Source organism: Falco punctatus (assembly GCF_963210335.1).
Source record: "Falco punctatus genome assembly, chromosome: 15".
Classification (NCBI taxonomy): domain Eukaryota; kingdom Metazoa; phylum Chordata; class Aves; order Falconiformes; family Falconidae; genus Falco; species Falco punctatus.
Window position 1 is genome coordinate 22,638,148 of NC_137595.1, and position 26,828 is coordinate 22,664,975.

The window sequence follows — 26,828 nt, forward strand, 5'->3', positions numbered from 1 at the left end:
TTCTCCAGCTTGAGGAAACCCACAGTGACCTTCAAGGCAAGGAAGGCACGAGGGTGGTGTTGCATGTCCCAGGATTATCTTGTCTAACCTACTCAACCTCACCATTTCTAGCTGACAGTAGATGATAACCCATGAAGTATATTTAGGAGCAATTCTGTGGGCCAACTAGGATAATTATGGGAGAAAAATCCCAAAAGGATGCAGGCACTTTGAGTGCTCCCTCCCACAGCAGCCCACAGATGTCCTTTCCACTGAGGCAGAAAAGAGAAGAGAAGAGAAGAGAAAAGAAAAGAAAAGAAAAGAAAAGAAAAGAAAAGAAAAGAAAAGAAAAGAAAAGAAAAGAAAAGAAAAGAAAAGAAAAGAAAAGAAAAGAAAAGAAAAGAAAAGGAAAGATTTCAGCTATTTCCACGTCTTGGGAATTATGGTTTTATTTGGTGTTTTGCTGTACACATTCAAGCATGGGCAGCTTGGGTGGAGAAGGTCTAGGCAGGATGATTTTAACACAGAATGTCGTGTGCCTTGAACCACTTGCATGGCAGCTTTTCCACAGCCAGAACTACTTGCTCCTTTGGAGCCAACGGCCCAAGAGCCTCACAACTTTCAAAACTCCATTTTATTTTTTACAGGTTTGGGTTCTGTAAAGGAAGAAAAAGAAAACCTCAGGCCACAGAGAACCCCTTTGGACATGTCTGTTTGCAGAAAGGGGCGTTCAAAAAGGTGCTCAAAACTGTGCACATCACCCTGAGGCTCTTCCTGTTGCTCCTTGCTACACATTGGCTGTTAGCATGGCACCTACAGCTCACACGTCTTTTACTAGTGGGAGCTTGCAGTGCTCCCAGGGGCAGCAGGGCAGTAAGACCTCAGCATGCTGCATGGCAGAAAATAATCTTGGAGGCAAAGAGGTGAACAGGCGTGTTGCCCGCTGCTGGGGGGGGGGGGGGGGGGGGGGGGGGCGGGGAGGGGGGGGAGCCTGCTGCAGCCTTCTCCAGGGATATCCTTACTTCTTCCTGACAATAAGCCACCGTCTGGGCACCAAACTCAGCTGTGCGCTTTAATATAGCACATTAACACACCTTTCCCTTGCAAAGGGGCCAATAGGTGGCTAAAATATCCAGCCTCTTTTTCCGGGATTTTTCAAGAAACTCTCTGTAGTTGGACTTTCAGGTCCTTTGGGTCAAGGTACACCTCTGCGGGGAGCAGTGCTCGGAGCTCCTCTTTCTAATCTCGCCATTCCCCCACTTCTTTCCGCTGCGACATTGCTGCTCACACAGCTCGGCGCCAGGCAGCAGGAAGACGACGGTCAGGAGGGAAGGGGCACCGGCTGGCCCGGCTGCTCGCCCCCTCTCACAGGTACTCACTCACCCTGTTTCTGCAGTGTGATTTCCTTGTGGTTGTCTGTGAGGGGCTGCCGTGGGAGGGGAGGGGAGGGCTGTGTTTGCAAGGCTGGCTCAGCAGGAGGGGGGAGCTGCAGGCTGTGACGGGGGGGCCCTGCAACTTGGGAGCACCCAGGAAAGCTGGCAGGGCGGACAGGACTTCGCGAGGGGCTGAGCCCAGGCTGCTCGGAGGTGAGGCTGTTGGACACCAAACGCTGGCAGCAAGGAGGAGCAGTGACTTCCCGCTGTCTCTGCCCACAGCTGCCCCCGTAACTGGTGCCATCACTGGTCATGCCACAGCTGGGCTCGGGGGCGTCTGGCTCCTGCTCCAAGCGAGCCCCCCCGACTGCAGTGAGCAGATGCCCGGGTGAGACTGGCTTTATGCTGACCTTGCTCCTGTGTCAGCGGGGCTTTGAGATCCTTCCTTGCGAGGTGTTTCCCACACAAGAGAAAGCACCAAGAACCCCCGTAAGCTCAGACTGTTGATTACCCTCATGCTGCATCTCCTTGAATCTCCAGCATCAGCCTCACCCTCTGCCAGCTGATGACACCTAGCAGTCTGAAGGCAAATGGCAAGGCCAAAAAGGGGTTGGTGTAGTCGGCTGTCTTCCTGATTTGTGCCACTTCATGCTGCCTTAGTGTCAAGAGGCTTTATTTTCCATCTGTTTCCTCCCCCAAGAGGCAGCAGGAGTGTCAAGCTTCCCTTGTACAGGGGTGTCAGTGGAGAAATTGTTGAGGGTCTCAGAAGTGTGAATTGTCATTTGTGTCAGGATTTGGGGCTTTTTAAGAGTTAGAAGTAAATGTAGAGAGCTGTTACTGATTTGAAGGAAACTGGACTCCACTTGTCATTGAGGGGCACGTCACAGCCTTCCTAGTTTCCACACCCAGGTTTTCTGAAGGTAAAACCAACCAAACCCAAAATGAAATTAAAACTTCAGGGCCAAATCCATTTCCTTTTCACAGCTTAGTGCAACGGTGCTCCCAGGCTCTGGGGAACAGCAGAAGACCTGCTGCCATGGAGCAACACAGCCCGAGCCTGCTTTAAATGTGTGTTGATGATCAGAGGTTCAGGGATCATCAGTGGGTCATTGGAGTCATCAGAGCAGGAGCATCAGGGATCCTGCTCTGGTGTGGATGGGGCTGCAGTGAAGCAGAGATGTGACAAGTAGGGCACTGAAATATTTCCAGCATTCTTAATTTTCCTAAACATGATTTTCTCCTGCCAAGCCACTCACCCATTTGCCCCTTGGGCTCGGTTCCACAGTGCAGTTGTGTTGGTGGCAAGTTTCCATCCTCTTGGTGCTGGTCAGGGCCACAGTCCCTATCTTATGATCCCATGATTTACATCTACATTATATAGGCACCAGAAGGGATTCTGTTCCCTTCCTGTAAGATGACGACACAGCGCCTTCCCATGGGGACACCAGGCAGCTGCTTCAGCCCTGGTGCTCTCTTCTCACAGGAATGTTCTTCCCCCAGAGACATCCTGATGGGTCACTTCCAGCTCGAGAGGATTCTGTGATTTCCTATCACACTGCCAGGGCCCAGCTTGTCTTCACTCTCTGTCTTTGCTCCACTTGGATGAGTGTCCGCACCTGGACATGAAAGAGGTTGGGAGGACACCAGAGGGAGTTGGAATGAAGGATCCCATACATGGTCCATCCTTGGTGCACACAGGTTTTTGTGCACTGGGAGCTCAGCATCTCGGTGACATCAGCCTCCAGCGAGGTCACCCAGCTGGTTTTTCAGATCTGGCCCCAGGCAGGGGCTCTGGCATGCTCAGGTGCCCCACCAGAGCAAAGTGGGGGTCTGAGGGCCTTCCAGGGAGGAGAATTTATTGCTTCTGTACTTGTGCCACCTACAGGTCAAAAGAAGACCTGTTTGATCTCTATTCATGGTTCAGTTCATAGAATAATAGAATGGTTTGGGTTGGAAGGGACATTAAAAATCATTTAGCTCTAATCTCCTGCCATGGGCAGGGACACCTTCCATTAGCCCAGGTTGCTCCAAGCCCAGTCCAACCTGGCCTTGGAGACTGCCAGGGATCACAGCTGCCTGGACCATTTCCCTGAGTACCTGGATGCTCCTAATTTTCATGTTTTGTGATTTTGCATGGTGGTTTCCCAGTCCTGAGATATGTCCTGGAAGGAAGAGTGTATGAGTCCACCCTCATGTTTCATCCAGCGTCTGGACCACCTTGTGTTGACTGTGAAGAACATTGAGGATGCTGTGGCCTTTTATTCCAAAGTCCTGGGCATGGAGGTGAAGACTTTCAAGGTAACACGGGGCATAGGCTCGGCTCAGGCCTAGAGGATCTGGAGCTGCAGTTCTGGCCAGTGGCTGGGCCTTGTGGATCTCTAATAGGTTCTCTGGGGCACCTCCTTGGGGTCAGGATGGTAGGACTAGCACAAGCTGCAGGCCATCAAGCTCCGAATTTCAACAGACTCAAGCTGAGCCAGAAGAAAGTCCAAACCTCGCTGCAGAAGGAGACAACGTGACAAAAAAAGAAAGCTTCTTTGAAAAACAATACCTAGGACTGAAGGAGGAGAACCCTCAAAGCCACGCATCTTCTGAAAATGTCTGACAGGCTCTTGTTTTGGTATTTCCATTGGCAAAGAGAGGAAAAGTTGGTTAACACTTTCAGAGCAGCCCCAACTCATCTCCTGCCCAAGCTTCAGGCCACTTGGCCTGTTTTGGACATACACGCTGCACTTTTTTAACTTCCAAACTTATGTCCTTTTCTCCTGCCCCATCAGTCCTCTTCAAAGCAGTTGCACTCACATCCCAAGGCTATGGTGAGCTTCGGGGTCTTCTTCAGGTGGGCACAACTGGCAGGTCAGTCTCCTGGATATCCATGGGGTTTCAGGACTCAGCTGCCATATAAGCCTGCAGAAATCTCCTTGAGAGTCTGCAAAAAAAAGAGATGCCAAAAACTCCTTCATCACCTTCTGTCCGTTGCCTCACCTTTGTTCCCACTGCAGCATCAGCCTGCGCATTATTTGTGCGACTGCTGCCCAGGCAGGCTGGAGAGTGCCCCAAACACAAAACTACATCACTGGGTTTGAGTAGCTGCATGTGGCTGTAGGACTTTCCTGGGTGAGTCATGGGAGCTTTGCAGCGGTCAGTTCTTGTCTTGGGTTGCCACAGCAAAAGCCCAGAGCTAGCAGGACTACAGCCAGGTCCCCAGGACTTTTAGGACTACCCAGGTGAGTGGATGTTGAAGGCTTCCAGCCCAGTAAGTCTCATTGCACTTTCTTTTCTTTGGGGACAGGAAAATCGCAAAGCTTTACATTTTGGTAACCAGAAGTTTAACCTGCATGAGGCTGGGAAGGAGTTTGAACCCAAGGCTCGGTGCCCAGTCCCTGGCTCTGCAGACATCTGCCTTATCACACAGGTGCCCCTAGACCAGCTGCTGGATCATCTCAAGGTAAGGAAGGCATAGAGTGTCCACAGGGCAGTGTGACACCAAGAGGCATGAAGCCAGAGCATCCGAAGCAACACTTTCAGGGTCTGTGTCTCGGGGAATGTCAGAACTGTCTCATCCAGCAGCTCAGGTTTTCAAGGCAGGGGGAAGAGTACCCAGTGCCCTGATAAGACTACCTTAAGCACTGAACCTCTGCTCTTATGTCTCCTCCTAGGCCTGTGGGGTGATTATTGAAGAGGGTCCCGTGGCCAGAACTGGTGCTATGGGTCCAATAACATCCATCTACTTCCGAGATCCCGATGAGAACCTGATCGAGGTTTCCAGATACTGCACAGAAGCAGCTGCAGTCAACGGAGGGGAACCCTAACCACAACCCATACTCTGCTCGTGTCCCAGGAGGAGACAGGATGCAGAGGCCAGGCTTTTGATGGCCACTTTACAGGTTCAAGATTTTATTTTGCAAACCTGGGACAAGTCTCAGATCTCAGCTGTAAGAATAGGGCTGCATGAACCTCGAGAGTTTTCCCAAGGCAACCTGCTCAGCTCTCACCCCTGATTGTGAATCCTACTTTTATAAATCACCATAGATGGAGACTTCATGACAGATTCTTGCAAGATCTGTCCTGCTGCTGCTGCACTACACTTGTTGAGACATTTTTCCTGAAGCCTGACACCCCTTTTGCTGCAGTTGAAGCCCCTCATTTCCGCACTGTCCACCACGAACACAAAAGAATTTGCTATTGCTCTCCTCTTTATAGTCGCTTTTACACAGCTGAAGATTTCCATCTCTCTTCCTCTCCATCTGCCCGCTTGCTTTGACTCAGGCTGGCTGGCATTGGTGGCTCTCACACCAAACCAGTGGTGTAATTCCAGCTGTGACTGTTGAAACCCAGTTCCTGCCTGGAAACCAGGAATGTGGCCTCAGTGCCTGACACAGTGCTCCTGAGGTCAAACCTCTGTGCCTCATACTCAGCTCTGCATAAATAGTTACAAGGTTCCTGTCACCTGGGATGGGAAAAAGCAGAGATGAGATGGCTGCATGGAGGGGAGAGTGTCTAAATTTGGGGAGTTCACCCAGATTTATGAAGGGGTGAGAGGGAAATAAGGTGCTGAGAAGATGCTGGCATCAGCCAGAAAACATCAGTTCCCCCTTGCAGTCCAGCCTAGTTGCCCTGTTTAAGGCAGCAACAGGGCTTTGCTCTGGCCCCTGCACCAGCTGCGTGTGTCTGGCCTGCACATCCCGCTGCCAAGGGAAGGATGCAACCTTGCACTGCAGCTTGGGGGTGGGGTGGGGGATTTGGTCCTCCTTTCCATCCCCATGCACAACACATTCCTGTGGACTGTTTCTCTCAGTACTTCATCTTGGGAATAGCAGCCTCCTTGCAAAACTTGACCCCCTGTGGCAACATGCCCAGAGCCTGGGAGAGCCTCTGGACCAGGGAGAGGAAGGCCAATGCTCTTGTCTTCCTCTGTCCAGAAGAGGCACCCATGGTTGCTCCAGGATCTCTGGCATCGAGCTGCCTGCATGTCATGGAGGGAGGCAGGGCTCACCGCAGTGAGGAGGAGGAAGGTGTGCCGGCAGGGCTGGGGCAGTGGGCTGCTGCAGCACAGTCCACTCTGACCGATGGCACTCAGGTGCTTGTGGGACTGTCCTAAGGTTTTTTCTTTCTTTAATTATTTAAAAAGCAATTCCTCAATTATTTAGAAAGCATAAAGCAATCAAGAATGACTTGGGGTTTTTCAAGGAGAGCAGTTCCCTAGCTGGCCACACTGCGGTAGCAATGTCATCATCACGGAAACGGTGTTGGAAGGCAGAGAGGACTGTTCTGACCTCTACAGTCAAAATCCTCCCTAAAATTGAAGTAATTCCTGAACTGTCCTATTTTTTTTTTCTGGCGTTTCGGGAGAATTTTGCACCAAAATTCTCCATGGTGCAAAAACTTGCAAAGCCCTAAAAACCTGGGTGCTTCAGGTGCTCACAAGCTTGTGCCGGCGGTGGCCCAAGGGATGAAAGCGGCTCGAGTTGAACCAGTTGTGGCAACTAAAGACGAGAGTCGCCGTGGGAGAAAGCCACCGGCATCTCATGAGCTTTACCCAGTGCATGAAGCCACGGTGGGGCCCTCGGGAGGGACCCCCGGGAGGGACCCCCGGGAGCGGGGCCCGCGGCCCCGGCGGCGGCTGCTCTCCAGGGTGCTGAGGGCCGAGGCCGTGCCCTGCCCGCGGGGGTCCTGCCCACGGCGGGGTCCTGCCCGAGGGGAGGGGGACCACGCCCACGGGAGGGAGACCTTGCCTATGGCGGGGGGGCCATGCCCACGGGAGGGAGACCTTGCCCACGGGAGGGGGACCTTGCCCACGAGGTGGGCATACCCACGGGAGGGCCCTTGCCCAAGGCAGGGGGCATGCCCACAGGAGGGGGCCATGCCCACGGGGGGTGGGGGCTTGCCTACGGGAGGGGGACCTTGCCCACGGGGCGGGGGGGGGGCACGCCCACGGGGGGAGACCTTGCCCATGGGAGGGGGCTGATCCTGCTCCCACCAGCCCTGCCTCGCATTCCCCCACTTTCAGCTGCTCAGGGCTTCTCCCTGGCCAAGCACTTGTGCCAGCTGAGCCCTGGTAATTCCTGGCGTGGGACTGTAGTTATGGATTGATCACCAACACGGATCCTGGCTGGCTCTGCACAGCAAGTCTCCTTTCATTCATTGAGCTTCCTACCATAAATATGTTTGCAGGGAAGTGCTTCCTTTTCTTAATTTTAAATGTCATTTATCTTGGAACAGCAGTAGAAAGGACAATGGCTCTTTTCTTATTCAGCCTGAGAGAGGAAGTTGGGGACTTTGGTGGCGCCATATTAAGGACTGAATACCCTCAGTGTCACACAAGCTGGTCTGTAATTTTCGCAGGCCACTTTTTCCGTTGGCTTTTTTAAGGCTTTGCTTCCCTGGCTAGGGGTTTGGGCCTCCTAATTACTTAAGGATATGAAACATTTGCTGTTTGAAACCAGAAAAAACAAGTGAGGCACTTCCCTGGGCTGGGATACTGAAGGTGTTTTCAGGGTCCTAGGCTTTTAGAGGAACTACCATGAATGAAAAAAATCTCAGGAATGCTTTTAGCTCCTGGATGCTCTGGAAAAGCCACTTACTACTTCAACTGATCAGGGGCCCAAGGAAAGGAAAGCTGGACCCTGCCAGCCTTCCCGTGCCTTCCCTTCCTAATTTTACATGTCATCTGTCAAAAGGTGCCACGATTGCACCTGATGGGACAGCCAAGACAAGAATGAGGTCTGGAAGGGTTTCTGGATTTCAGGGACAAAATGTAGCCTGAAACCCAACTGAAAAGTTCTTTATTTCTGCTCCAGTACCAACAGTAAAAAGTGCTAGTTCTCTCCTCCCATGCTCAGCTTCACTGCTACATGGCATCACTGCAGCATAGTGCAGAAGGCATGGGAATGAGAACATTGGAACAAATATTAGGACATTGAAACCACTGATAATGCACTGAGATGTGTTGTTCCCTCCACTGAAGCCCATCTCAGTTCCGTCACTCATATTGATTCCCTTGACAAATGTTGAGCTAATGGCTGACTTGGAAGGCACTGGCTCTGTGGGCTTCCAGCTCACTGGGCTGTGAAACATGGAATGACATTTTTGGTGATCTCACACCTGAGTCGAACCAAGGGAAACCAGAAGCTTGTCATGGAAACTTAGCAAGTATTTGAAAACCATTGCTTAATGGAGAAACACTGGGGAACTTCTCCTTGTTGAGAGATTGTGTTTAATGACAGCCAGGCTTTGCTGGTTCATAGCTATTGTTCTCACCAGGAAAAATGGCCTGCAGGGCTCCATGTAAATATATGACTCTGGAAAAATCACTGGCCACAGGCCAGCCTTCTAGCTGTCCTGGCCTCTGCTGGGTTCCCCATCTATTGGATAAGCCTCTGTATTGCATATGTTCAGATTAAAAGTGAAAACCTGATGATCTACATGATGTAGCATTAAATCTTTATGCAGAAAATTGATTTACTTCAGTTCTTTATTCAGAAAGATTCAGTGTGAATATGCTAGACAGTAGGAGAGAGTGGATTAACAGGTGGGCAAACAGTTTTGCTCTGGCTGGAAAGTTCTCTGCATTGACCACTACCAGCAAGCTAAAAAGGAACCGGCCCACATTCCTTCTTGCCTGTCTAGTCCCATCTCGGTCCCCCTTGCAGAAGGCAACCCTCACTTCTGCAACAGATTCTGTACCTATATCACGATTGTATTGGAAACAAGTCCTTTGGATCAGCAATCACAGTATCTGTTTAATGTACAGAGGAATATTGCATAGTTCTCCGTCTCACCGTTGAGAAAGGATGCAGGGTAAGAAAGCCTTTCAGTGAATGGCTACTCAGCACAAGTACTGATTTCATCCCAGCTGGGAAGATGGGTTAAGAACTGAGTCTCAGTTAGCTTTCCCTCCTCTCGTGGGAGAGAAACAGGAACTTCCCAATGTGAGTCACAGCGTGTATGTGCCCAGGTCACCATCCAGAGGTGCCCGTCTCTGCAGAGACTATAGATACCACCTCTGGTGAGCCAGCTCTGAGTAGGTGCCTGGGCGACTGGCTCAAAGCCAGGAGGGATGATGTGGCACAGCCCTAGAACCAGCAGGGATCACCTCACAGGAGTCACAGGATGCAGGGTTCCTCACCTACCAGTTGCCTTTCACTCAGAAAAGACATACAGGTTTTAAGGGTCCTTGAACCATCCCTTGTACACAGAGAAGTGGCAAACACTTCCCAAGTGCTGGAGAAATGGGGGGAGTTTACTGGAAAAGACAAAAACAATCCTCTGCCTGAGAATTTTGCAGGCAGGGCTCTTTACAGTAACTGATGGATTTTTCATCTGGCCAGCATGACTAACTCACCATGATCCAAAAGGTGTCCAGAAGAGCATTAAGGAAAACATACATTTTGCAGCTGAACTTCGTCATCCCAGACTCAGAAGTCAGGCATTCTGCACAGACAAAAACTTTGAATGTAGCTTTAAAAAATATCTAGACACAATTCCTTCTGGGGAACCGGCTTCCAGATGATATCCCAGGATTCTCATAGATTTCCATGGGATTTTTTTAAATGTATTTTATAAATGTATTTGCGGTGGCCTTTCAGCTACTCAGACAACATCAACCATGCGTTGAAATTTAATCTGTGTTCTAACTACCGACACAGACACACCTCCTGCCTCGTGGGCTCCTTTGGTATTAAAGCGTCTACTTTGACTTCAAGGGGTGGGAACTTTCCTGTATTTGGAAATCAATAGTAAAGCACCAATGAAGAAAGGAATCAAGAGTTACACCAGGACAAGTGCCTAATCAAAATTGCGGCTCCCTCACAGGCTGCAGGCCAGCTGGGAACTATCTGACAGATTCTCCAGGTTGTCCACCATAGTGATGATGGTTTCTATTTTTTCTTCTTGAAGCACATGAGAAGCGTTGGATCGAAACTTTTTCAGGAGCGATTCTTTGCTCAGAGGCTTCCTCCAGTGCCCATAGAAGGTGTCACATTTGCCTGTCAGGACATCCCCGCTGTGCAGGAGCAGTGCCACCTCTCCGTACATCTTGTCAAAGTTGGCCACATTATCTTCAGGGTGCTCCACCACCACTTTGTCCAGCAGCTCCCTTAGCTCCTGCCGGTGGATGCTGCTCTCTGTGAAGGAGCTGAGACCTACTTCGCCATCCAATAGGGCAGTACAGGCGTTGAACTGGAAGGAGTGTCTAGCCTGGTGTTCAGAGCTGGGGAAAGGCCGATTGATGTACTTCGACACTGGGATCTTCAGCACAATGGTGCGGATCAAAGAAGGAGAGAAGGACCCTGCATAGTTGATGAAGAGATTCCGGACAGACAAGGCAGCATCCACCACCCAGTGCATCCCCAAGTGGGCTGGGAATCGCTTGAAAGCAATATCCTGCTTCTCCAAGAGGAACTCATGATGATCGCTTGGTGTGGACAGTGGTTTGGGTTGATAGACACTGTAGAAAGCACTGAACCCAGAGCAACCAGGGATATCATCCAGAATTAAGGGGTTAGCCTCCATCCCTCGAGCAGCCAGCAGTGCTGCTTCGAAGCCCAGGCGGGTGGCGTTTCCGATATGCAATGGCTTGGCTTGGGTGGCAGCGTTTGCCATGGGCGCCCCGGCAAGCGATGCAGCAATGCCCAAAGCATGTGCGCACTGGGCTGTGCTGAGAGCGAGCAGTTTTGCAGTGGCCGCAGCACTGCCCAAGGTACCGACCACCGAGGGAGGGTGGAACCTAAAGGAGAAATTGCAGATATGATCATCTCTGCCTCCTTGGCACAGGAAGCAGCCAAGCTCCTCACCTGCCAGACCTGCCTATGGAACTGGAAATGAACATGTAAGTTCCATAGGCAGTAACAAGCCAGCCAATGGAAATCCCTTGAGACTCACCTAATTCACCTAATTCAAAGTTTAGCTATCTAAAAACTAAGCATCTATGTGAAACTTCATTGGAGACCGAGTAAGTTCAGCATCTCCAGAAAGCAATTTTTAATTTTCCCTAAGAGTAGGTGGCATGGCTTGTGTCCATACAACCAAAATTTCTCCCCCCCCCCCCCCCCTCCCGACAAATAAGGTGGCTTCATCCAACATGCCCAAGAGTAACAGCTGCTGACTGGTGCCACCCATTGCTCAACACCAGGGCACTGCCTGGTGAATGGCAGTTGTCACAGGCAGAAATCATGCCAGGCACTGTGCCCATAGTTAAGCTGTCTGCATGGCTGTGGGCTGCTGCCTGTCCTGTGCTCTTGCCTTGGTTAGTTTAGATGATGACAGTGCAGACCCAGTGGTAGTCCTCTTGAAGGTTATTTTTCAGGCAAGATCACTGGAGGCAACCAAATGAATGTGTGGTACCTCATCAGCTCACCAATCCTCTTCCTAGTCGGTGAAGAAAAGGAGGTTTACCTTTTTGGAATGTTGTGAGCCTCAGTGGAGAAATGCATGAGCCTTCCTTGCACTTCCAGGCCCACATTAAATGCCAGCAGGAAATCCATGCCATTGGGTTTGGTGCTTGGAGGTAGCATCTGGGAAGCTGCCAGAAGAGCCGGCAGAACAGCCCCTGATGGGTGAGTAGCAGGGTGCCAGGTGTCATCGAAGTCCATGGAGTGAGTCTGCCAGAGAAATGGGGATAAGGACGTGCCAGTGAAGGGGGCTGGAAGCTGAGGGACCTAGGGGTCCTTGCTGATATTGCTGAGGCTACCTCTGCAACAACATCCACCCAGTCCCCTGGTGGCCCCCGTGGTGGCTGTTTGGTCCCTCTGAAAGCAGTGTGCAAGACTGCAGAGGAGCCCGTGACTTCTTGTCCCCCACTGTCCCTCCCAATGACCAGTCTGCTTCCCCTAATACTAACTAGTGTCCTTGAAGGCACCGCAAAGGAGACCCTCTCCTGGAAGAGCCTGCCTTACCGCAACTCCATTGGTGAACGCAGCCAGCGTGGGAGAGAGCTTTACGCCTGTCTTGCCATAGACAGAGCTCACGGCAACTGAAGAGTACAGCTCCTGTGAAAGGGAAGGAAGTTCAGGTGAGGACCTTGAGTGAAGCAGTGACCGCGTGATACCAGAAGACCTCTCTACTGCAAAGCCAAAGCTTTACATCAGCCATGAAATAAGGCCTTGTTGGTGGTGCCTGGGTGGGGACCACGTAAGTACTTGGTAGTATGGGGCCATTCCTACCCGGCAGTACTGCAGAGCGATATCGAACACATGCGTCGTGCTGCCCACAAGGCCAACCCCAATGCTATCAAGGATCATCCTCTTGCTCCGGTCACGGACAGTCTTAGACAAGTGCTCAGGTTGAACTGCATGGATGAAGGAGGCAAAGCTGCTGGTCACGGTCTCCTCTGGAGCACTCCTGGCCACCACTGCAGCAGCGAGAGAGAGAGGGGAGGGGGTAAAGACACGTGTGGGCCATGTGCTGACAGCTCGCAGGTCTTCACTCTCTGGTCTCACTGAACTTACTGAGGAGCAATATCCAGTTTGGGACCATTGCACTTTTTAATTGCAGTGACAAATTGCTTTGTTTTGATGCATTTATAATTCATAGAATTATAATTATTATGACCCATTATAATTTACGACATAATTTTGAGAGTGCACATGAGAGTAGGAAAGCTATAAAATTAAATATAGCTAACATTTGCGTGATTGCAGATCCATATATATGTATATATGTATGCAGGGGCTACACACGCACATGCACATAGATAAAAGATGGTATTAACATTCAAATGAAACCAACCACATGAAAAATCAGATGACTGAAGCAAGAAAATAAAAATACTTTGTTCAACATCTTACAGGAAACCTCATCAAAATTAGCAGGTACATACAACACTTCTTTTCAACAGAAAATATCCCAATTAACAAAATGGCCATTCCCTAATTTCACTAGCTTGTATTCATTTTTAAATGTCATGCTTAGTGACTCACAGTTTGCCTGCAAATGTATTTGGACTCACCTAGAGCCTAGGAGTCTAAAAACCACTTGTAAACACAGCTGAGAATGTCATCATTGCTGTGACTCACTGAAATAAAATTCACCCCTTGCAGCGGCTTGATGAAATATATTGCTATAGGAATCTGTAACACTCAGCAGTTTGGAAACCTTCTGCTGACAGAAATCTGCATCCTCTCTGTGTGCTCTGAGAGCATCTTCAGTAGACCGCAAACGAAAGCACCAACGCCCTCAAGAAGGGAACAGTGAAGTCAAGCTAGGTTGGAGAGGCTTCAGGAAAAACTGCTCAAATCACACTGCACCCATAAAATTCTGATTGCTTCCTTCCTGTCATCAAATGCCCTTTGTCACTTCAGTAGGCAGCGATATTTTTTTAACCCTTCAGTCAAAAGCATTTTGAGACCGCAATGTTTTTATCCTGGTATGGCAGCTGTGCTGCAGAACTTAATAAATAAAATAATAATTAAAAAAAGACTCTGACCAAGACCAAATAGATCTGCATGGATTATTATTGTTATTTCTCTTGTTCTCAAGTGTTCATTAAGTAACATTAATTGCATTTATTCTATAGTCCTGGGTTAACAGATGGACTTGATGATCTCAAAGGTCTTTTCCAATCTAAATGATCGTATGATTCTATTAATAACATTTTCTAAAATGAGTTGACAAACTTATAATAGACCAAGTGGCCACAAGCAAAGTTCTGTTCAGTTTGTTCGAGCAGGGAAGCTGTGGAGGTACAGCACTGCCGAAGCCGGTGCAGCGGCTGCGGGGCACGGAGGGCAGCCCGCCAGCCACCTCGAGCAATGCTGACAGCAAGATCAGGTGTAATAAAGAAGTAACGACAAACCGAGGAGTTAAGGATCAGAGCAACCTGATGACAGCTGCAATTTAAATATCTTACATTTATGGTCAAAGAGTAAGAATTTGGAAAGTCTGGTTCTAAATCAGTTAAAAATTCTGTCTGAGCGCAGGGTTAGCTGTCAACATTTTTACCACATGTTACTTTTCTCCTGGTTCTTAAGCAACCGAGGGCAATAACCATCGCAAGACCCCCCTGGCATGCTTTGACTTCCAAGAATTTGAGTAGTTTATCTCAGTGCGCTTAGCTCAGCAATTTTTTTTTTTTTTAAAGTAATTACATGATTATTTTGGGATGCTTTTTTAAAAAAGGGTACGGAATGCTGTTCTGCAGAGAGATACAAACCATGAGCAGCAGTTTTGTGAACTTGCCGGGAGCTTGCCAAGAACTTCTGGGTTTTCTAGAGTAAAGAGAGAGAAAGAGCATTTCTCACCTAAGCTGCTTCATCTTTTTCAGAGCCGTTTTAGTGGCTGTGCCTCTAACATGGCATTGTAGGACACTTACAGATCAAACAAGCGGATAAAACTAACTACATATTTAAAGGAGAAAAAAAAATATTTTCCAAAGCTCAGTCCAGCAGGCGTGCCAAGAACAGCCAGGGAAATAAAGCAGTACAGTAGAAGGGGCAGCACAGCCTTTTCAAATCTACCATGAAATCCTCTTACGGCTGTGAGCAGGACCAGCTCAGAGTGGACACCAGGAGAAAAAACCCCACAGAACACGTCCCAACAACAACACCCTCCCCGCCGTGGCACCGTACAAAACACGTCTGGGACACATAAAAGGGACAGGCATGGAAGGAACAGGTTAGTAACTATGAATAAAGTGTCTGTGAAAGCCATCTGATTTTGTTAGTATTGGGGCAGGTTTGCATTGAATGTCACGACTGTTTCGATCAGTTGAGGAACCACCCGCGAAATGACATTACCTCCTTAAAGTGAAAAAGGAAAGATCAAAGACGGAGAGGTTTCGCACACGAAAAAGTAGTTACCTGTAAGGTTAAGTAGACCATGCTGGTGGCTGTTACCACTGCTTGATGCCCAGCTCTGCACTGCTCTATTCGAGGGATGGGCGAGGTGTCTCTCCGAAAGGTGCTTTGGTGTCAGGGTTTATATATGCTTCTGAAAGGCAATTTGCTTTTTGTTTTTTTGCAACTGAATCTCAAGTGTGATGACATCAGCCTCTGGGGACTGAGAGGGTGGGGGGAATAGATGAGGAGGGGTGTTTTTTCTCCACTGAACAGAAGGGAAACCCCCCTGGTTTCAGGAAATAAAAAAAGATTTAGGACAATAACTGACAAAGTTCAAGGAAATTCCTGTCTCCAAAATGCCACAGGTGCCAATGGGTGAAGCAACTGCCCCCAGGCTCCTCCTACAGAGGACGACTATAAAACTGGTATTTACCAGGAAATGAGAAGGACAAGAGCATCTTCACATTGAGCTGAAGTGTCACCAAACCAGGTAATCCAAGCTGCAGAGCGAGAAGCATGGCATTGGTGGTTTTCTTTGATGCTTTTCTTGAATACATTCAGTGTTTTGTCATTTGGCTGGATCTTTTCATAGCTCTCCTTCTTCTAAATATTCAGATCTGCGCTGTTGCCTGCCATGTGCTGCCGGTTCATTGAAATGTTAGTGCAGACATGAACTCTGTAGCTTCCAGGAGACATTGGGACCCTTCGTTTGTTTGGACTCCGGGGGGATGCCATGGCTCTTTGCTTTGTCCAGTGGTGAAACCCGGGGACGTTTAACGTGCTGCATGTTATTTTGTGTAGAATATCAGCCTGGCTGCATTTAAAACCAACCTGAATTTTCTACCGAATGCTAGGCAGAGCCTCGATCACTCTGAATGCAGCAATGCATCTCGGGCAGCTTCATGCTGTTTTTCACCAGAAGACAGTCAGGGTTGTGATATTTAATCTGTCTGTGTAGCGTTGTCGTGCACCGTTAATCTTGCTGTGTGCTTATGCAGAAAGAATTGCATTTTATTCTCTTAACATGTTTATCTTGAAAGACGCAGTATTTTCTCAGAGCTATATAAACATTTGTTATCATTAATAAGGTGGGATGGGAAACTAATTGCAAAATGCCACGGGGGAGTAAGTGTCTGAAAACTGAACGTTGTGGTGTTTATATATGTGTCCCATGGCATGCTAAAGCCTTGCTCCAGCCTCCTGTGGAGGCAATGTCCATACCCCAGCATATTCCCATGAATATTTATCCAGGTGAAGCAGCACCGGCAGCAGATGCCGATGCCAATGCCAAGCAGATGCACATGGTGATGTCTGCAAAGCCCAGGTATAACAGCAAGGTGGAAAGGGCATGCAGAGGGGAGTCACCTTTCCTGGAGGGGGGTGAAGGGGAGTTATTGTGAGCAAAGCTGCAAGGAAAAGAAAAGGTGTTCAGAGGCTTCAGCCCAGCTGGCATGCCGGCCACATGGGCATGGCACAGAGGTCATGCTGAGGGGAGAAGAGCCAGAGGGGAGGCAGGACCTCACAAGCTGGTTCTGCAAACCCCAGGCTGAAGAATGCCAGAGGCAAGCAGGAAAAGGAAAGAATACGGAGGCAGCTGCATGAGTGAGGGGATGGCTTTGGCTTTGCCCTTGCTGCACAAGGGATTGTGCAAGGGAAGGATCACCCCCGGCTGCCCCATCTGCTCGGTACAGCCCGCTCTCTGAAGGGCCTGGCAGCAGCCCAGGTCTCCAGGTGCCTCCTCACTGTGGGGTGGTCTCCACCCTCGCCGTTTCCCAGACAGTGGCTGTGCTGGCTGGTACCCTGTGTACTGTGGCTGACCCCACAGGATAGAAAGGGACTTCCCGCTTGCTCCTCTGCCTCTGCACTGCCCTGTGTCCCCTGCATCATCCCTACTCAAAGAGTTACTTTGCACCAGTCCCAGCTGAAGATGCCCAGCTTGCAGGCTTCAGCACAAAGGAAGGGCTTGGTGGGAGATCCCTCCTCGCTGTGTTGCGTGGAGCGGGGAGCAGCGGTGTCACATCATCAGAGTTCGGGGGTGCATGCAGACAAACGGGTCCTTATAACGTGCCAAAGGCAGCAGCTGAACAAAATGGATAGTGACAGCAGTGATGAGTGGTTTTATCCTGGGGACAAACAAGGCTTGGGCATACTTTGAACAGAAACCACCTCTGTTTCCATGCAGACCTTCATTTCTCCAGGTCTTGGTGCAGCCCACAGAGTTGCTGGTGCTGAGTACCTGAGACAACAACGGGAGGGGATTAATTATTTGATGTATCCTTATGTTGCATGAAAGAGATGAGGGAAGACATGCATAGATGTTGAAACAGTCTTAGGACAGGGAGCGCAAGCCAATGTTTGCAGTGTGTGGGGAGATGCCATGGGGAGGTGTGAGCAGTGGGTAGGTCTGCAGCTGTTTCCAACCCCAAAACCTTCTCCTCCTAAGAGATGCTCCTTCACCCTCCTCCTTTTCCATATCTTGGTCTAAATCCTCTCGCATCCTTTCCCTTTACACCTCCGTAGCCCAATATGTCATAGTCTAGTATTTCTTTCCCCACCTTCTCAGATGTCCTGTGTAGGCTTTCATGGTGAGCAGAGGGGAAGATCCCTGTTAGTTGTGCCTGTACACCCTTCACAAAACCAAGCTGCATGTCACAGGCACTAAAACTGCTCACACGGCTAGTCACACAGGAACGGCCAACACAGTGAGCCTTGGCGAACTGAAACCCACTTCTGCGAGCCAAGGAGTCACCTGGCCAGCACATCTTTCTCCAGAAAACCTATCCCATCCTCTTCCAGAGACCGACTCTAAACAGGGGCTTGTTGCAGCGTGCCTAGAAAGCTGCTGTCTGAGTTATTTCAGAGCTAAACATCTGGAGGAACTTAATATTGTGGCCTGCCTCCAAGCGTAACCATTTAAACCAAACCACTTATTTCTATCTGAATGTCATTTAAAATAATAATTAAAAAAGACAGTGTCGTGGACTCCACAGGTAGCTGCTCGGCTCTTCCTAAGGGCACACCATTTTTGAGGGCCTCCTTCAATACAAATGATTGATGTTACAAGGGAGTGTTCCTCCCACAGAACTGTGAATTGGTGCATCTCTCTTTCTGAACCCAAAAACCTGACCTTTAGCTCAACCAGATAAGTGAATGAATTCACTGTCCCCCAGATTTCACTTGAAAGTTTTTATCCTTTCCACATTTCATGAGAGTTTTAAGCTGCTGAATCTGTTCAAAGCTGTTAGGAGTAAATTTATCCTTCCCCTGTTTCTGTGAAAATTATGTCCTTTAGATTAAATGGAGAGAAGGAAAACATGGGTGTTTTAGTGGAACAAAAGAGTACAGAGGCCATTGATGTCTGCAAAACGTGTATGTCTGCTGAGGAATACTGTGTGTTTAAAAGCAGTCACTGGGATTTAGGTTCATTAATATTCACAAAAGTATTTCTGCTTTGGGTGGTGCTCCTTCACTCCTCCTCCCTTCCCATATCAATGGTAGTGCCACATGCTTTCCTTTCTTTCCAAAAAGCTTTTTGGAATGGCTGAGAAGAGAATACATCACTTTCTGCTTTTCCAGCTCCTTTAGGTCATAACATGTTCTAAAAATATTGCTGTTTTATTTTCATCTTTGTTTCCTAACAAAAACCTCCAGAGAGAAAACTCCAGCCCATGGTACCCAGGAGTGCGGAGGAATGGAAATGTGGGGGCTGCCTGCAAACAGACGAGTTAATGGTAGAAATATGAAGGGTTTGAAAATAGACTATTTAGTCACCAGGGTTTCAAGAAAGGGATGGAGCTGGAAAATTCCATCTGGAAGGGAGACTGCGTATGTGTGCGTCGTGCCTGTCTGTTTGTCTGTAACAGTGGATAAGACACGTCCTGGAATGGCTCAAAAATACCTTGTGGGTTTCGTCTGAATGTTTGTTCGTTTGTGTTAGGCTATTCATTCCTCTCCATCTCCAGCAGCCTGGAGAAGAGGGAATGGGAACCATCGCCACCACCTGCAGCGCTTTGGGGCACCTAAACATGTTTTTGCCAGAAATCCTTGTAGCCTAAATAGGTTGTGTGTGTTTTTTCTGGATAGGACTCTGGAAATTAGGCACCTAAAGGTCTGCTTTGAATTGAGCCTTTGTCTGGAGCAACGAGTGGGGAGGCACTATGGAAACACCTGAGCCTGTCACCAGTTTCTCCCTCCTCGGAGCAGGGGCACGGCTCTGAAGGCTGGCTGAGCGCCCAAGCCAAAGCAGCACTGGTCTAGACACCAACAACGGTGAGGTTGTGGGGGCAACCGCCGACGCTTTTGTTTTGTCTGGAAGGGCCATGGCGAGCACGGTGGGGTTCGCGGCCGTCTTCTACAGCGAGCCAGCGGTGCTGGGGCTCCTCGCGAATGTGGTCAGCGCCTTCCTCCTCTGCCTGCAGAACTTCACCGTGGTGCACACTGGCCTCAGGCCACAGGGCACAGAGGACATCCTCGCAGGTGGGTGATGCTGCTCGTGGGGGGCACTGGCGCTGCTGGTCAGGGGTGAACTTTCCTTGGGAGCGCCAGGCAGGATACACTTTCTGAGAGTCATCCTCATGGGCCAATGGACAGTGCTGGTGGGACAGGTGGGGAAAGGTGGGCTTTCTCCAATGCACAGAAGGTCTGTGCACTCCCAAGGACGGATGCTCCTCCTTCCCCAGCAACTGCCAGGAATCTGGTCCCAACCATATGCCATTTCCATATCTTCATAGATCCAAACCACTCCTGGACCTGCTCACCATACCAAGGGGCTCAGTGGGCACACACCAAGGCTCAGCACAGACATTTATCATAAAGGTGGAAAGAGAGGGGAAGACAGAGGCCATAGGGCTGGTCACAAGAAGGCTGTGGGACCTGCCATGGGGTGTCCCCCAGAGTTTGGAGATGCAGCACTGCTTCCAGAAGCTCTAACCTTTTTGTGGCTTGCTTCCTACCTGATCTCCTTCATGTGTCTCTCAGGTGTCCACCTCATCCTGATTGGAGGCTTTGTCCAGCTCCTGGCAGGATTCCTTGCCTTCCGGAAATACGACCACCTTGGAGGTGCAGCCTTTCTCACCTTCTCCGCTCTGTGGAGCAGCTATGGGGCTACGCGCATCATTGCAGCCGGTGACCCCTCTGTGCAGAACATAACACTGCCCTTGGGGAATGCCAGCCACCTCCTGCCCACCGGCATGGCCCACCTCTCTGCCAGCCAAAGTGCGGTGGCTGGGCTGGTGGCCTACATTTCCATCTCCTTTATCCTCTCCTTCTGTTCAGCCACAGTGAACTACATCATGCCCTTCATATTCGGGGCCATCGCGCTTGCCCTGATCTTTGAAGCAGTCGCACTGTTTGGCCAGTGGGCCCTGATTGTGTCAGGTGTCATCGAGCTTGTCATTGTCATCTGCGGGCTGTATGGAGCAGTAGCTCTCCTGTTCAAGGGCATCACACAACGGTACGTCCTTCCGGGCTTTGGGCATCCTCTCTTCAATGTCTTGCTACTGGGGTCAGCACAGAAGAGCTCTTCCAAGGCCATTGGGGAAGAAAAGAAAAAGAACACGAAGTATGCTGAGCCGATGGCCCTGGGCAACATCTGCGATACTGTCTCTTCCTTTATATTTGCCTTTTACTTCTTTGGGTACATGAAGACCTTCTGTGTTGGAGCAGCATGGATATCCATCATCTCCAGCTGTCAGCTGCTGTCCAGCTTCTACAGCTATCTGAGAGGTGATGTCTACTACACTACCAAGTTTGGTGTCCACAGCCTCTACTGGCTGGTGATGTCTTGGGAAGAGATTATACTCACCACCTTCCTTGGGCTGCCCCAGGCTCAGGAAAGCAGGCTGGGAATGTTTGGAGGGTGGTTCTTCCTGGCCATTGCCTGCGTGCTGTTTCTGCTGTCGACCCACAAAGATACCCTGGAGATGCTGCAAAATGCCTCGTTCATCATCCTCACAACTGCCTTCATCCATCAGATCCCAGTGGGAGGTGCTTACCCATTCCTTGGGGCTGCCTGCAGCCTTTGCACCCCTCTCTCAATGTACGCCACTTTTGCCACCCTTATCAACTCCATCGGGGAGAAGGCTTTGATTCCAGTTGGCGTCCAGGCTATTTCCAGCTCAGCTCTTCAAACCACACTGACAGCTGTCAAAACCTACTTCACAAGGTCAAATAATGTCCCAAGTGGCACCAGTGCTGAAGTGCCAGATGCCTTGTTCTACATCTGCAATGGCCTAGCTGCAGTCTCTGCCATCCAGGGTAGTTTCAGTGACTCCAGCAGACAGCAACTCTCCATACCCTCTGTGCTCATCCCAGGAGCCATAATGCAGCTGTACGTCTGCAGGATCCAGGTTCAAGGAGGGAGAAGGTTTGGTTGCATTCTTCCATTCTGTTATGCTGCCTTCTGGGGAGCGTGGACCTGGCTTCGGTTTGCAGGTAATGCAATGTGAGGGTTCCTAGTTTGCTTACTCACCAAAAAATAAAGAAAAAAAACCAAAAAAAAAGAAAAGGGATGCTTTTAGGAAATTTCAGTTTGCTTTCTTCAACTTAATTCCTTCTCCCAGGAGATTCAAAGACACCGGGTTTACCAATATTCCTCCTTGTAAAAAGATAATGACCAAACAGCCCACCTTGCATGCATGTAATTGGTTGCCATTGCTGCAGTCAGTCACTTGGTACCCTCCCAGCTACAGGGGTCTGAGCTGTGTCTTTGAGTCCAGTAGAGGTCCAGATTTCCCTGCTAAAATATTGTGAGACAGCACTCAGGCTGTCTCTGGGCTGTCATCTCAGAATAACAGTTCAGGAGATGCTTTTGGGCAATGAAAGACTCCAGGTTCTGAATTTATTCTTCAGAAGCCTGGAGCAATTGATCTTGGTTGGTCATAACCATGAAAGAAGCCCTCAGGATGATAAGCCTGGGCTTTAAAAAGCCTTATTCAGCTCCAGGTGGGCAGCATGTTCCTACAGCCTCCATGCCAGGCCCTATTAAAATGAGCACCTGTGGGAAAAGTTAAAGCTGTTACTGAAAAGACATGGCAAGAAGCTATTCATGTTTCCAGCCAGACCCTGTTTGTCACAAGTCAGAAGTAAAATCATCAGCTTTTTTGGATAACCATCACTGGTTCTTCAGTTAATACCTCAAATACTTTGCATTGTAGAAGCAACGGGTTTCATTGCGGTAGATTTTCTTTATAGCAGCCACCAGCAATTAGTTTGAACTGCGAACTGCAGATATGTTGGCCTTCTGTCACACTGCACTTACTGGTTTGCTCACAACTGAATCTGCTGGTCCCATTTCAGGCCACTTGGTGAACATCGGTGCGGGGAACAGCGAGGGATTCACTGCGGGTTCTATTGCCTTTCTGGTGCTCAATGTTTTCTTAATTATTTTAGGTAAGTCTCAGTACCGTATGTGATTGTTTATTGAGGGGTATTTGGGATCAGATCTTTAATCGTATCTGTGGTCAGTCTGTGCTGGAGGTGCACAAGTGAGGGACTCTCAGCTCTCCCTGTCACCCTGATTAAGCAAGAACTGAAATGTTTTGCCCGCAGCCAGTAACAGAAGCTGAGTTGGGCTTAGAAGAAACAGTCATAAGGGAATGGAAGAACGTTTCAAAGAAAATGAAAGGTTCAAATAAGGTGAAAGTGTTAGATGGACTGGGCCACTGGCATGTATCCACAGTCACCCTCCAGCCCAGCTGCTGTAAATCAGAATCTTCTTGGCTGCCTAAGAAGTGTTTTCCATGTGAGCATGGTGTACTGGCAGATGAAGGGTTTGGCAGCTTGTCTCTTGAAAGCTGAGGGCTGAACAACATAGCCGTACCTCTCTGCTCCTCCATGAGCAGGGAAGCCAGGTCATGGACTGCTCGGTTTAATCAAATAAGATTAAGTTGATTTAGGAGCTCTTCTGCTATTTTGCACATGTTTTTATGGGCCATTCTCTGATGTGGGTCCCTCTTGTTTCTATTTCTTTTCACAGCCTCCTCTTTTAACATGGTGCTTCTCTGCATGACCATTGCAATGGAGCTCTTGACCATTTGTTTTCTGCTCTTTACGTTGGACAATCTCGCTTTGCCATTTGAAAGTGAGTTTTAGGTGAACTTGGCCATCAAACCTTCACCCACAGAGCGCAGTGAGTGGGTGTCTGGTTGGGGAGCAATGCTCTGCACAAGCTCTGTACAGACAAAAGCAAGCAGGAGAGTGTGCCATCTTTCCCTACAAGACTGGTGTGCGTGCAAGCTACAGGTGCCTGAGCCTTCTGGCTCCATGACCGGAGGAGAAAACCTTACCTTGTATCGTAGAATCATGGAATCATTTAGGTTGGAAAAGACCTTTAAGATCATCGAGTCCAACCATAAACCTAGCACTGCCAAGTCTGTCACTAAACCATGTCCCTAACCAGGTCCTTGACCTTTCTAATAAACATTTAGGTGTGGCTGATACTGCTGGATCAAGACAACCCCCTGAGGTTCTGTACAGTTCAGTGAGCTAAGATTTGGGATGAACCAAATGTGCCACTGGTGTGAATGGCTGTAGCTCTGTGGAAGCTTTGGCTTTGCTGCAAGTGACAATTTTATTAGCAATTACATACAGTGCTTTAGCCAAATGCTTCATAGGAGCTTTTCTGCCAGGACAAAAAAAAAAAAAAAAAAAAAAAAAAAGGCATATGGCTGAAGATGCACAGGTAGGCAAGCCTGGAAATGCCTTAAATTTTTAGACCCACAAATATGCTGGACTGCAAATGTTGCATGACAGGAAAGCCTGAAATAAGTTTGTAATGTTGGGAAGTCATGAGACGTAGAAGAAAATAAAACTTTGTCATCACCCTTCCTGCCTTTGACTCTCTGGGCTTTTTTTTCCAGTTGTGATGCTAAGCATCTTCAGCATCATCTGCTTCTATGGAGCAACAGCATCACTTACAAACAGCATCTTTGGGAAGGATCTCATGATGATGGGAACCCCTCTGTTCACAGTAAGAGGTTTTTTGCATGATGGTATAACTTTCCTAGTCAGGGGGGATATCCTGGGGTCTTCAGTCTTACCTAGAGGAGTTCAGATTTCCATTGGATTTCCCTTCTTTGAATCCCTCAGTGCTATTCAAAATCCAAGTTGCAGCATTTCTGTAGGAAGCGATGAGCTGAAAACAAGCTCTCTTCCTTTATGAACAAGGAAACCCAGAGGAAGGGCAGGGACATTTACAAAACTCTTCCCTTGCTCCAAAATGCCTGTCTCCATGGTTCTGTGGAATTAGCCATCTCCAATCCAAGAACTGCTGACAGACAGAGTTTTAAAGGGCATAACCTTGGGAGCAGGGGAGTAGGGAATTAGAAGCTTCCCAGGCTGGACAGCAGGAGTTCCCCACTGTCTCTGTTAACTTCAAACTCTATCTGCTGTCCTATAATATCTGACCAAGGCAGTTCCACTCACCTGGGTTGACTGACCTGACAGCTCTAATTCCTGCTGCAGGGAAACAGTTTCATTAAATCAACACTTCTAACCATGCGAGAAAGCATTTGAAACTTCATCTTATTCAAGTTCCTCTGGATTTAGGATTCCTTAGCAGCTTCCTCAGGTCACTTTGGAAAGCAGTTACTCCTCCAGGAAGCAGTCACTGTGCTGTGTGGGATTCACCTCCTGTCAGAGCAGGCAGTTCAGGTGTCCGCACCTCAGCTAGTCTCGTTGATTTTGTCACTGGGACAGAAGCAATCCTTTCCGCCTTGTAATTAACCTCACCTACTTTAGGTGAAGCACCCCTAGAAGCACTGCCTCTGCCCTTTGCCAAGGGAGCATGGCACAGTGAGATACCTGCATTTGGGTGGACTGCGTCCTACCTTGTGTTTCATATGTTTGCTTATTTCCACCGTAATGGATTTATTGTCTCCTGATTATTGCCAGGTTGAGAGCTCTAAGAAGGACACCGAAGATCCTCCACCTTGCATCTGCCCCAGGTCCCACTGTACAAGTGGCTTGAGGACTATTGCTGCTTTGCTGAACACTGGGGCGGTGTGCGGGGTCCCAACAGACACTGTGTATGCTTTGGCAGCCTCTTGCAAGCACCCTCAAGCCATTGAGAAGGTCTACAGAATCAAGGTGTGAATACAAGGCAGTCTTCTTGTTACTTGGATTCTGTTTATGTCTTATAGATGAGTTTTGTGCAGAGGCAGAAATGGGAGCCCCTTGTTTCAAGTTGTCCTAAAGCTCAGATTCTGACTGTGGATAGACTTTATGAGCAGCCACACCAAAACGTCATGGACCTTTTCCTGAGCTGAGCAGCCTGGGGTGAAGCTCTGGGTGTGGGGCACTGGGAATGAGACAGCTACATCCTGCAATGCACAAACCCAAACTGGAATGGCCCCAACACTTGTTGCAAGTGGGTCTGAACCTGCATTTGTCCCCTCTGCCTCACAAAATGCTGAATCAGAACCCCAGGTCTAAATTTCCCCAGACTTTTGGAGACATTCAGTGCTGGAATCAGACCCAAAGTTTGCACCTTCAATACAACTTTTGCAGCCTGGCCCCATCTACTCTCCATGAGGCAATTTCCTGGCTAGCCTGGAGAAATAAGCATAACAGACTATCTCAGCTGGCACTTAGCATGAACATCAGCAACAAAGGCAGTCTTTTCTGTCCTGCTTTGGTGCCAATGCTAACCTTCCTTGTCGATGAGATAATATAAACAGAATGTAAATACATGCCCAGTTCCTTAGTCACTTGGCCACACTGAAACTGATGTCAGCTGAGGACTGAAATGACACTGCTTTGTGAGCTCTTTTTATTTTCCCTCCATATCACTGTTCAATTTACAGCGAGCTTATTTCAAAGCACTGAAGAACTGAAGAAGAGGTAGATATTGGTTTGCAAGGGTTTGGGCTCTCCTTTCCATTATCCTGTTGTGAATTGGTGGGTTTGACCTTGATTCATACCAGCATAGGTTAGAAGAAAATCAGACCCCTGATGTATAAGATGTTAAAAGCCCTGATAATGAGCCAAGTGTCGTCGTCCCTGTGCTGGTTATGTCTAAAGCATGGGAACTGGATGCATCCCACCAGGATCCCAAGAGCAGACTGCTGTTCTCTCTCTTCTTCAATTTGCACATGCAGACCTGAGCTGGAGCATCAATCACAGAGTGCAGTCCTGTCCGTCGTCGTTCCCCCCCCCGTGCTCAGCACTTTGTCCAGAGGCAGCATCTTGCTTGCTTGGAGGTCCTGGTCCCTGGGAAGCACGCAGACTAGGATTCCAGTGGGCTTCGATCTTCCCAACACAAACTTTCTCTCTTCATTTATTTTTTCCCCTCCCTGTCTGTCTGTTTTGCAGGACAGGCCTCAAGAGAAGCCCATCTGCATCTTTATTTCAAACCTGGACCAGCTGCGAGCAGCTGCTCCCCCCATCAGCCCACTGCTTTGGGAATTCATGGAAAATGTTTACCCAGGTGGCATTGGCTGCATTATCAAGAAAGGAGAGTGGCTGAAGAAGCTAGGTGAGATGAACAGGACAGCTCCGCTCCCCCTCTTTCATGTTTTCAACACGGCAGGTCTGCAATCTGCATACCCTTTGGGATGTCAGTGGGGAGAGATTCTGTTCTTTTTATCCTAAGAAAACATCTCTGGAGCTTGTACGTGCCTTGGTAAATGTTTAGCAGAGGGTGTTAATGAGCTGGCATGACTCATTAAGTGTGAGGCATTACGATGATTTCTTTAACCCACTC

At 48.9% G+C, this 26,828-nt stretch overlaps 3 protein-coding genes across 5 annotated transcripts in view; 2 read left to right on the plus strand and 1 right to left on the minus strand.

The window, feature by feature from the left end:
- Window positions 1-7,027, plus strand: GLOD5 (glyoxalase domain containing 5). Of its 3 annotated transcripts, XM_080365390.1 has the most exons (5): window positions 1-717; window positions 1,272-1,350; window positions 3,501-3,650; window positions 4,645-4,800; window positions 5,012-7,024. In XM_080365390.1, the coding sequence occupies exons 3-5, from the start codon at window positions 3,510-3,512 to the stop codon at window positions 5,162-5,164; spliced, it is 450 nt and encodes a 149-aa protein (XP_080221516.1). In that variant the 5' UTR covers window positions 1-717; window positions 1,272-1,350; window positions 3,501-3,509; the 3' UTR covers window positions 5,165-7,024. The 3 variants fall into 3 exon arrangements, with proteins under 3 accessions (XP_080221516.1, XP_080221515.1, XP_080221514.1); XM_080365389.1 differs by having other exon boundaries at window positions 526-2,983; window positions 5,012-7,027; XM_080365388.1 differs by having other exon boundaries at window positions 526-1,350; window positions 5,012-7,023.
- Window positions 7,017-15,169, minus strand: LOC308053669 (cis-aconitate decarboxylase-like; the record flags this gene model as incomplete). Its single annotated transcript, XM_080365205.1, is given in 10 exon segments — window positions 7,017-7,142; window positions 7,299-11,079; window positions 11,748-11,953; window positions 12,248-12,340; window positions 12,515-12,702; window positions 13,300-13,306; window positions 13,310-13,369; window positions 13,371-13,525; window positions 14,503-14,557; window positions 15,149-15,169. Coding segments are annotated over 9 exon segments (1,704 nt in total). The 3' UTR covers window positions 7,017-7,142; window positions 7,299-10,160.
- Window positions 12,694-26,828, plus strand: part of LOC308053701 (uncharacterized protein) — a 25,798-nt gene continuing 11,663 nt past the window's right edge. The window contains exons 1-8 of the mRNA XM_080365290.1: window positions 12,694-15,617; window positions 19,211-19,603; window positions 20,105-21,559; window positions 22,424-22,516; window positions 23,103-23,207; window positions 23,986-24,095; window positions 25,019-25,213; window positions 26,438-26,600. Coding sequence (XP_080221416.1) covers window positions 19,447-19,603; window positions 20,105-21,559; window positions 22,424-22,516; window positions 23,103-23,207; window positions 23,986-24,095; window positions 25,019-25,213; window positions 26,438-26,600 — 2,278 coding nt within the window. The 5' untranslated portion in view covers window positions 12,694-15,617; window positions 19,211-19,446. The remainder of the gene's footprint in view (window positions 15,618-19,210; window positions 19,604-20,104; window positions 21,560-22,423; window positions 22,517-23,102; window positions 23,208-23,985; window positions 24,096-25,018; window positions 25,214-26,437; window positions 26,601-26,828) is intronic.

Excerpts from the sequence above, each read along its gene's own strand:
- GLOD5 (XM_080365390.1), top strand. The coding sequence starts at position 3,510 with ATGTCCTGGAAGGAAGAGTGTATGAGTCCACCCTCATGTTTCATCCAG. Across the intron at positions 3,651-4,644 it reads TGGAGGTGAAGACTTTCAAG|GAAAATCGCAAAGCTTTACA; the intron begins GTAACACGGGGC and ends CTTTGGGGACAG. Across the intron at positions 4,801-5,011 it reads AGCTGCTGGATCATCTCAAG|GCCTGTGGGGTGATTATTGA; the intron begins GTAAGGAAGGCA and ends GTCTCCTCCTAG.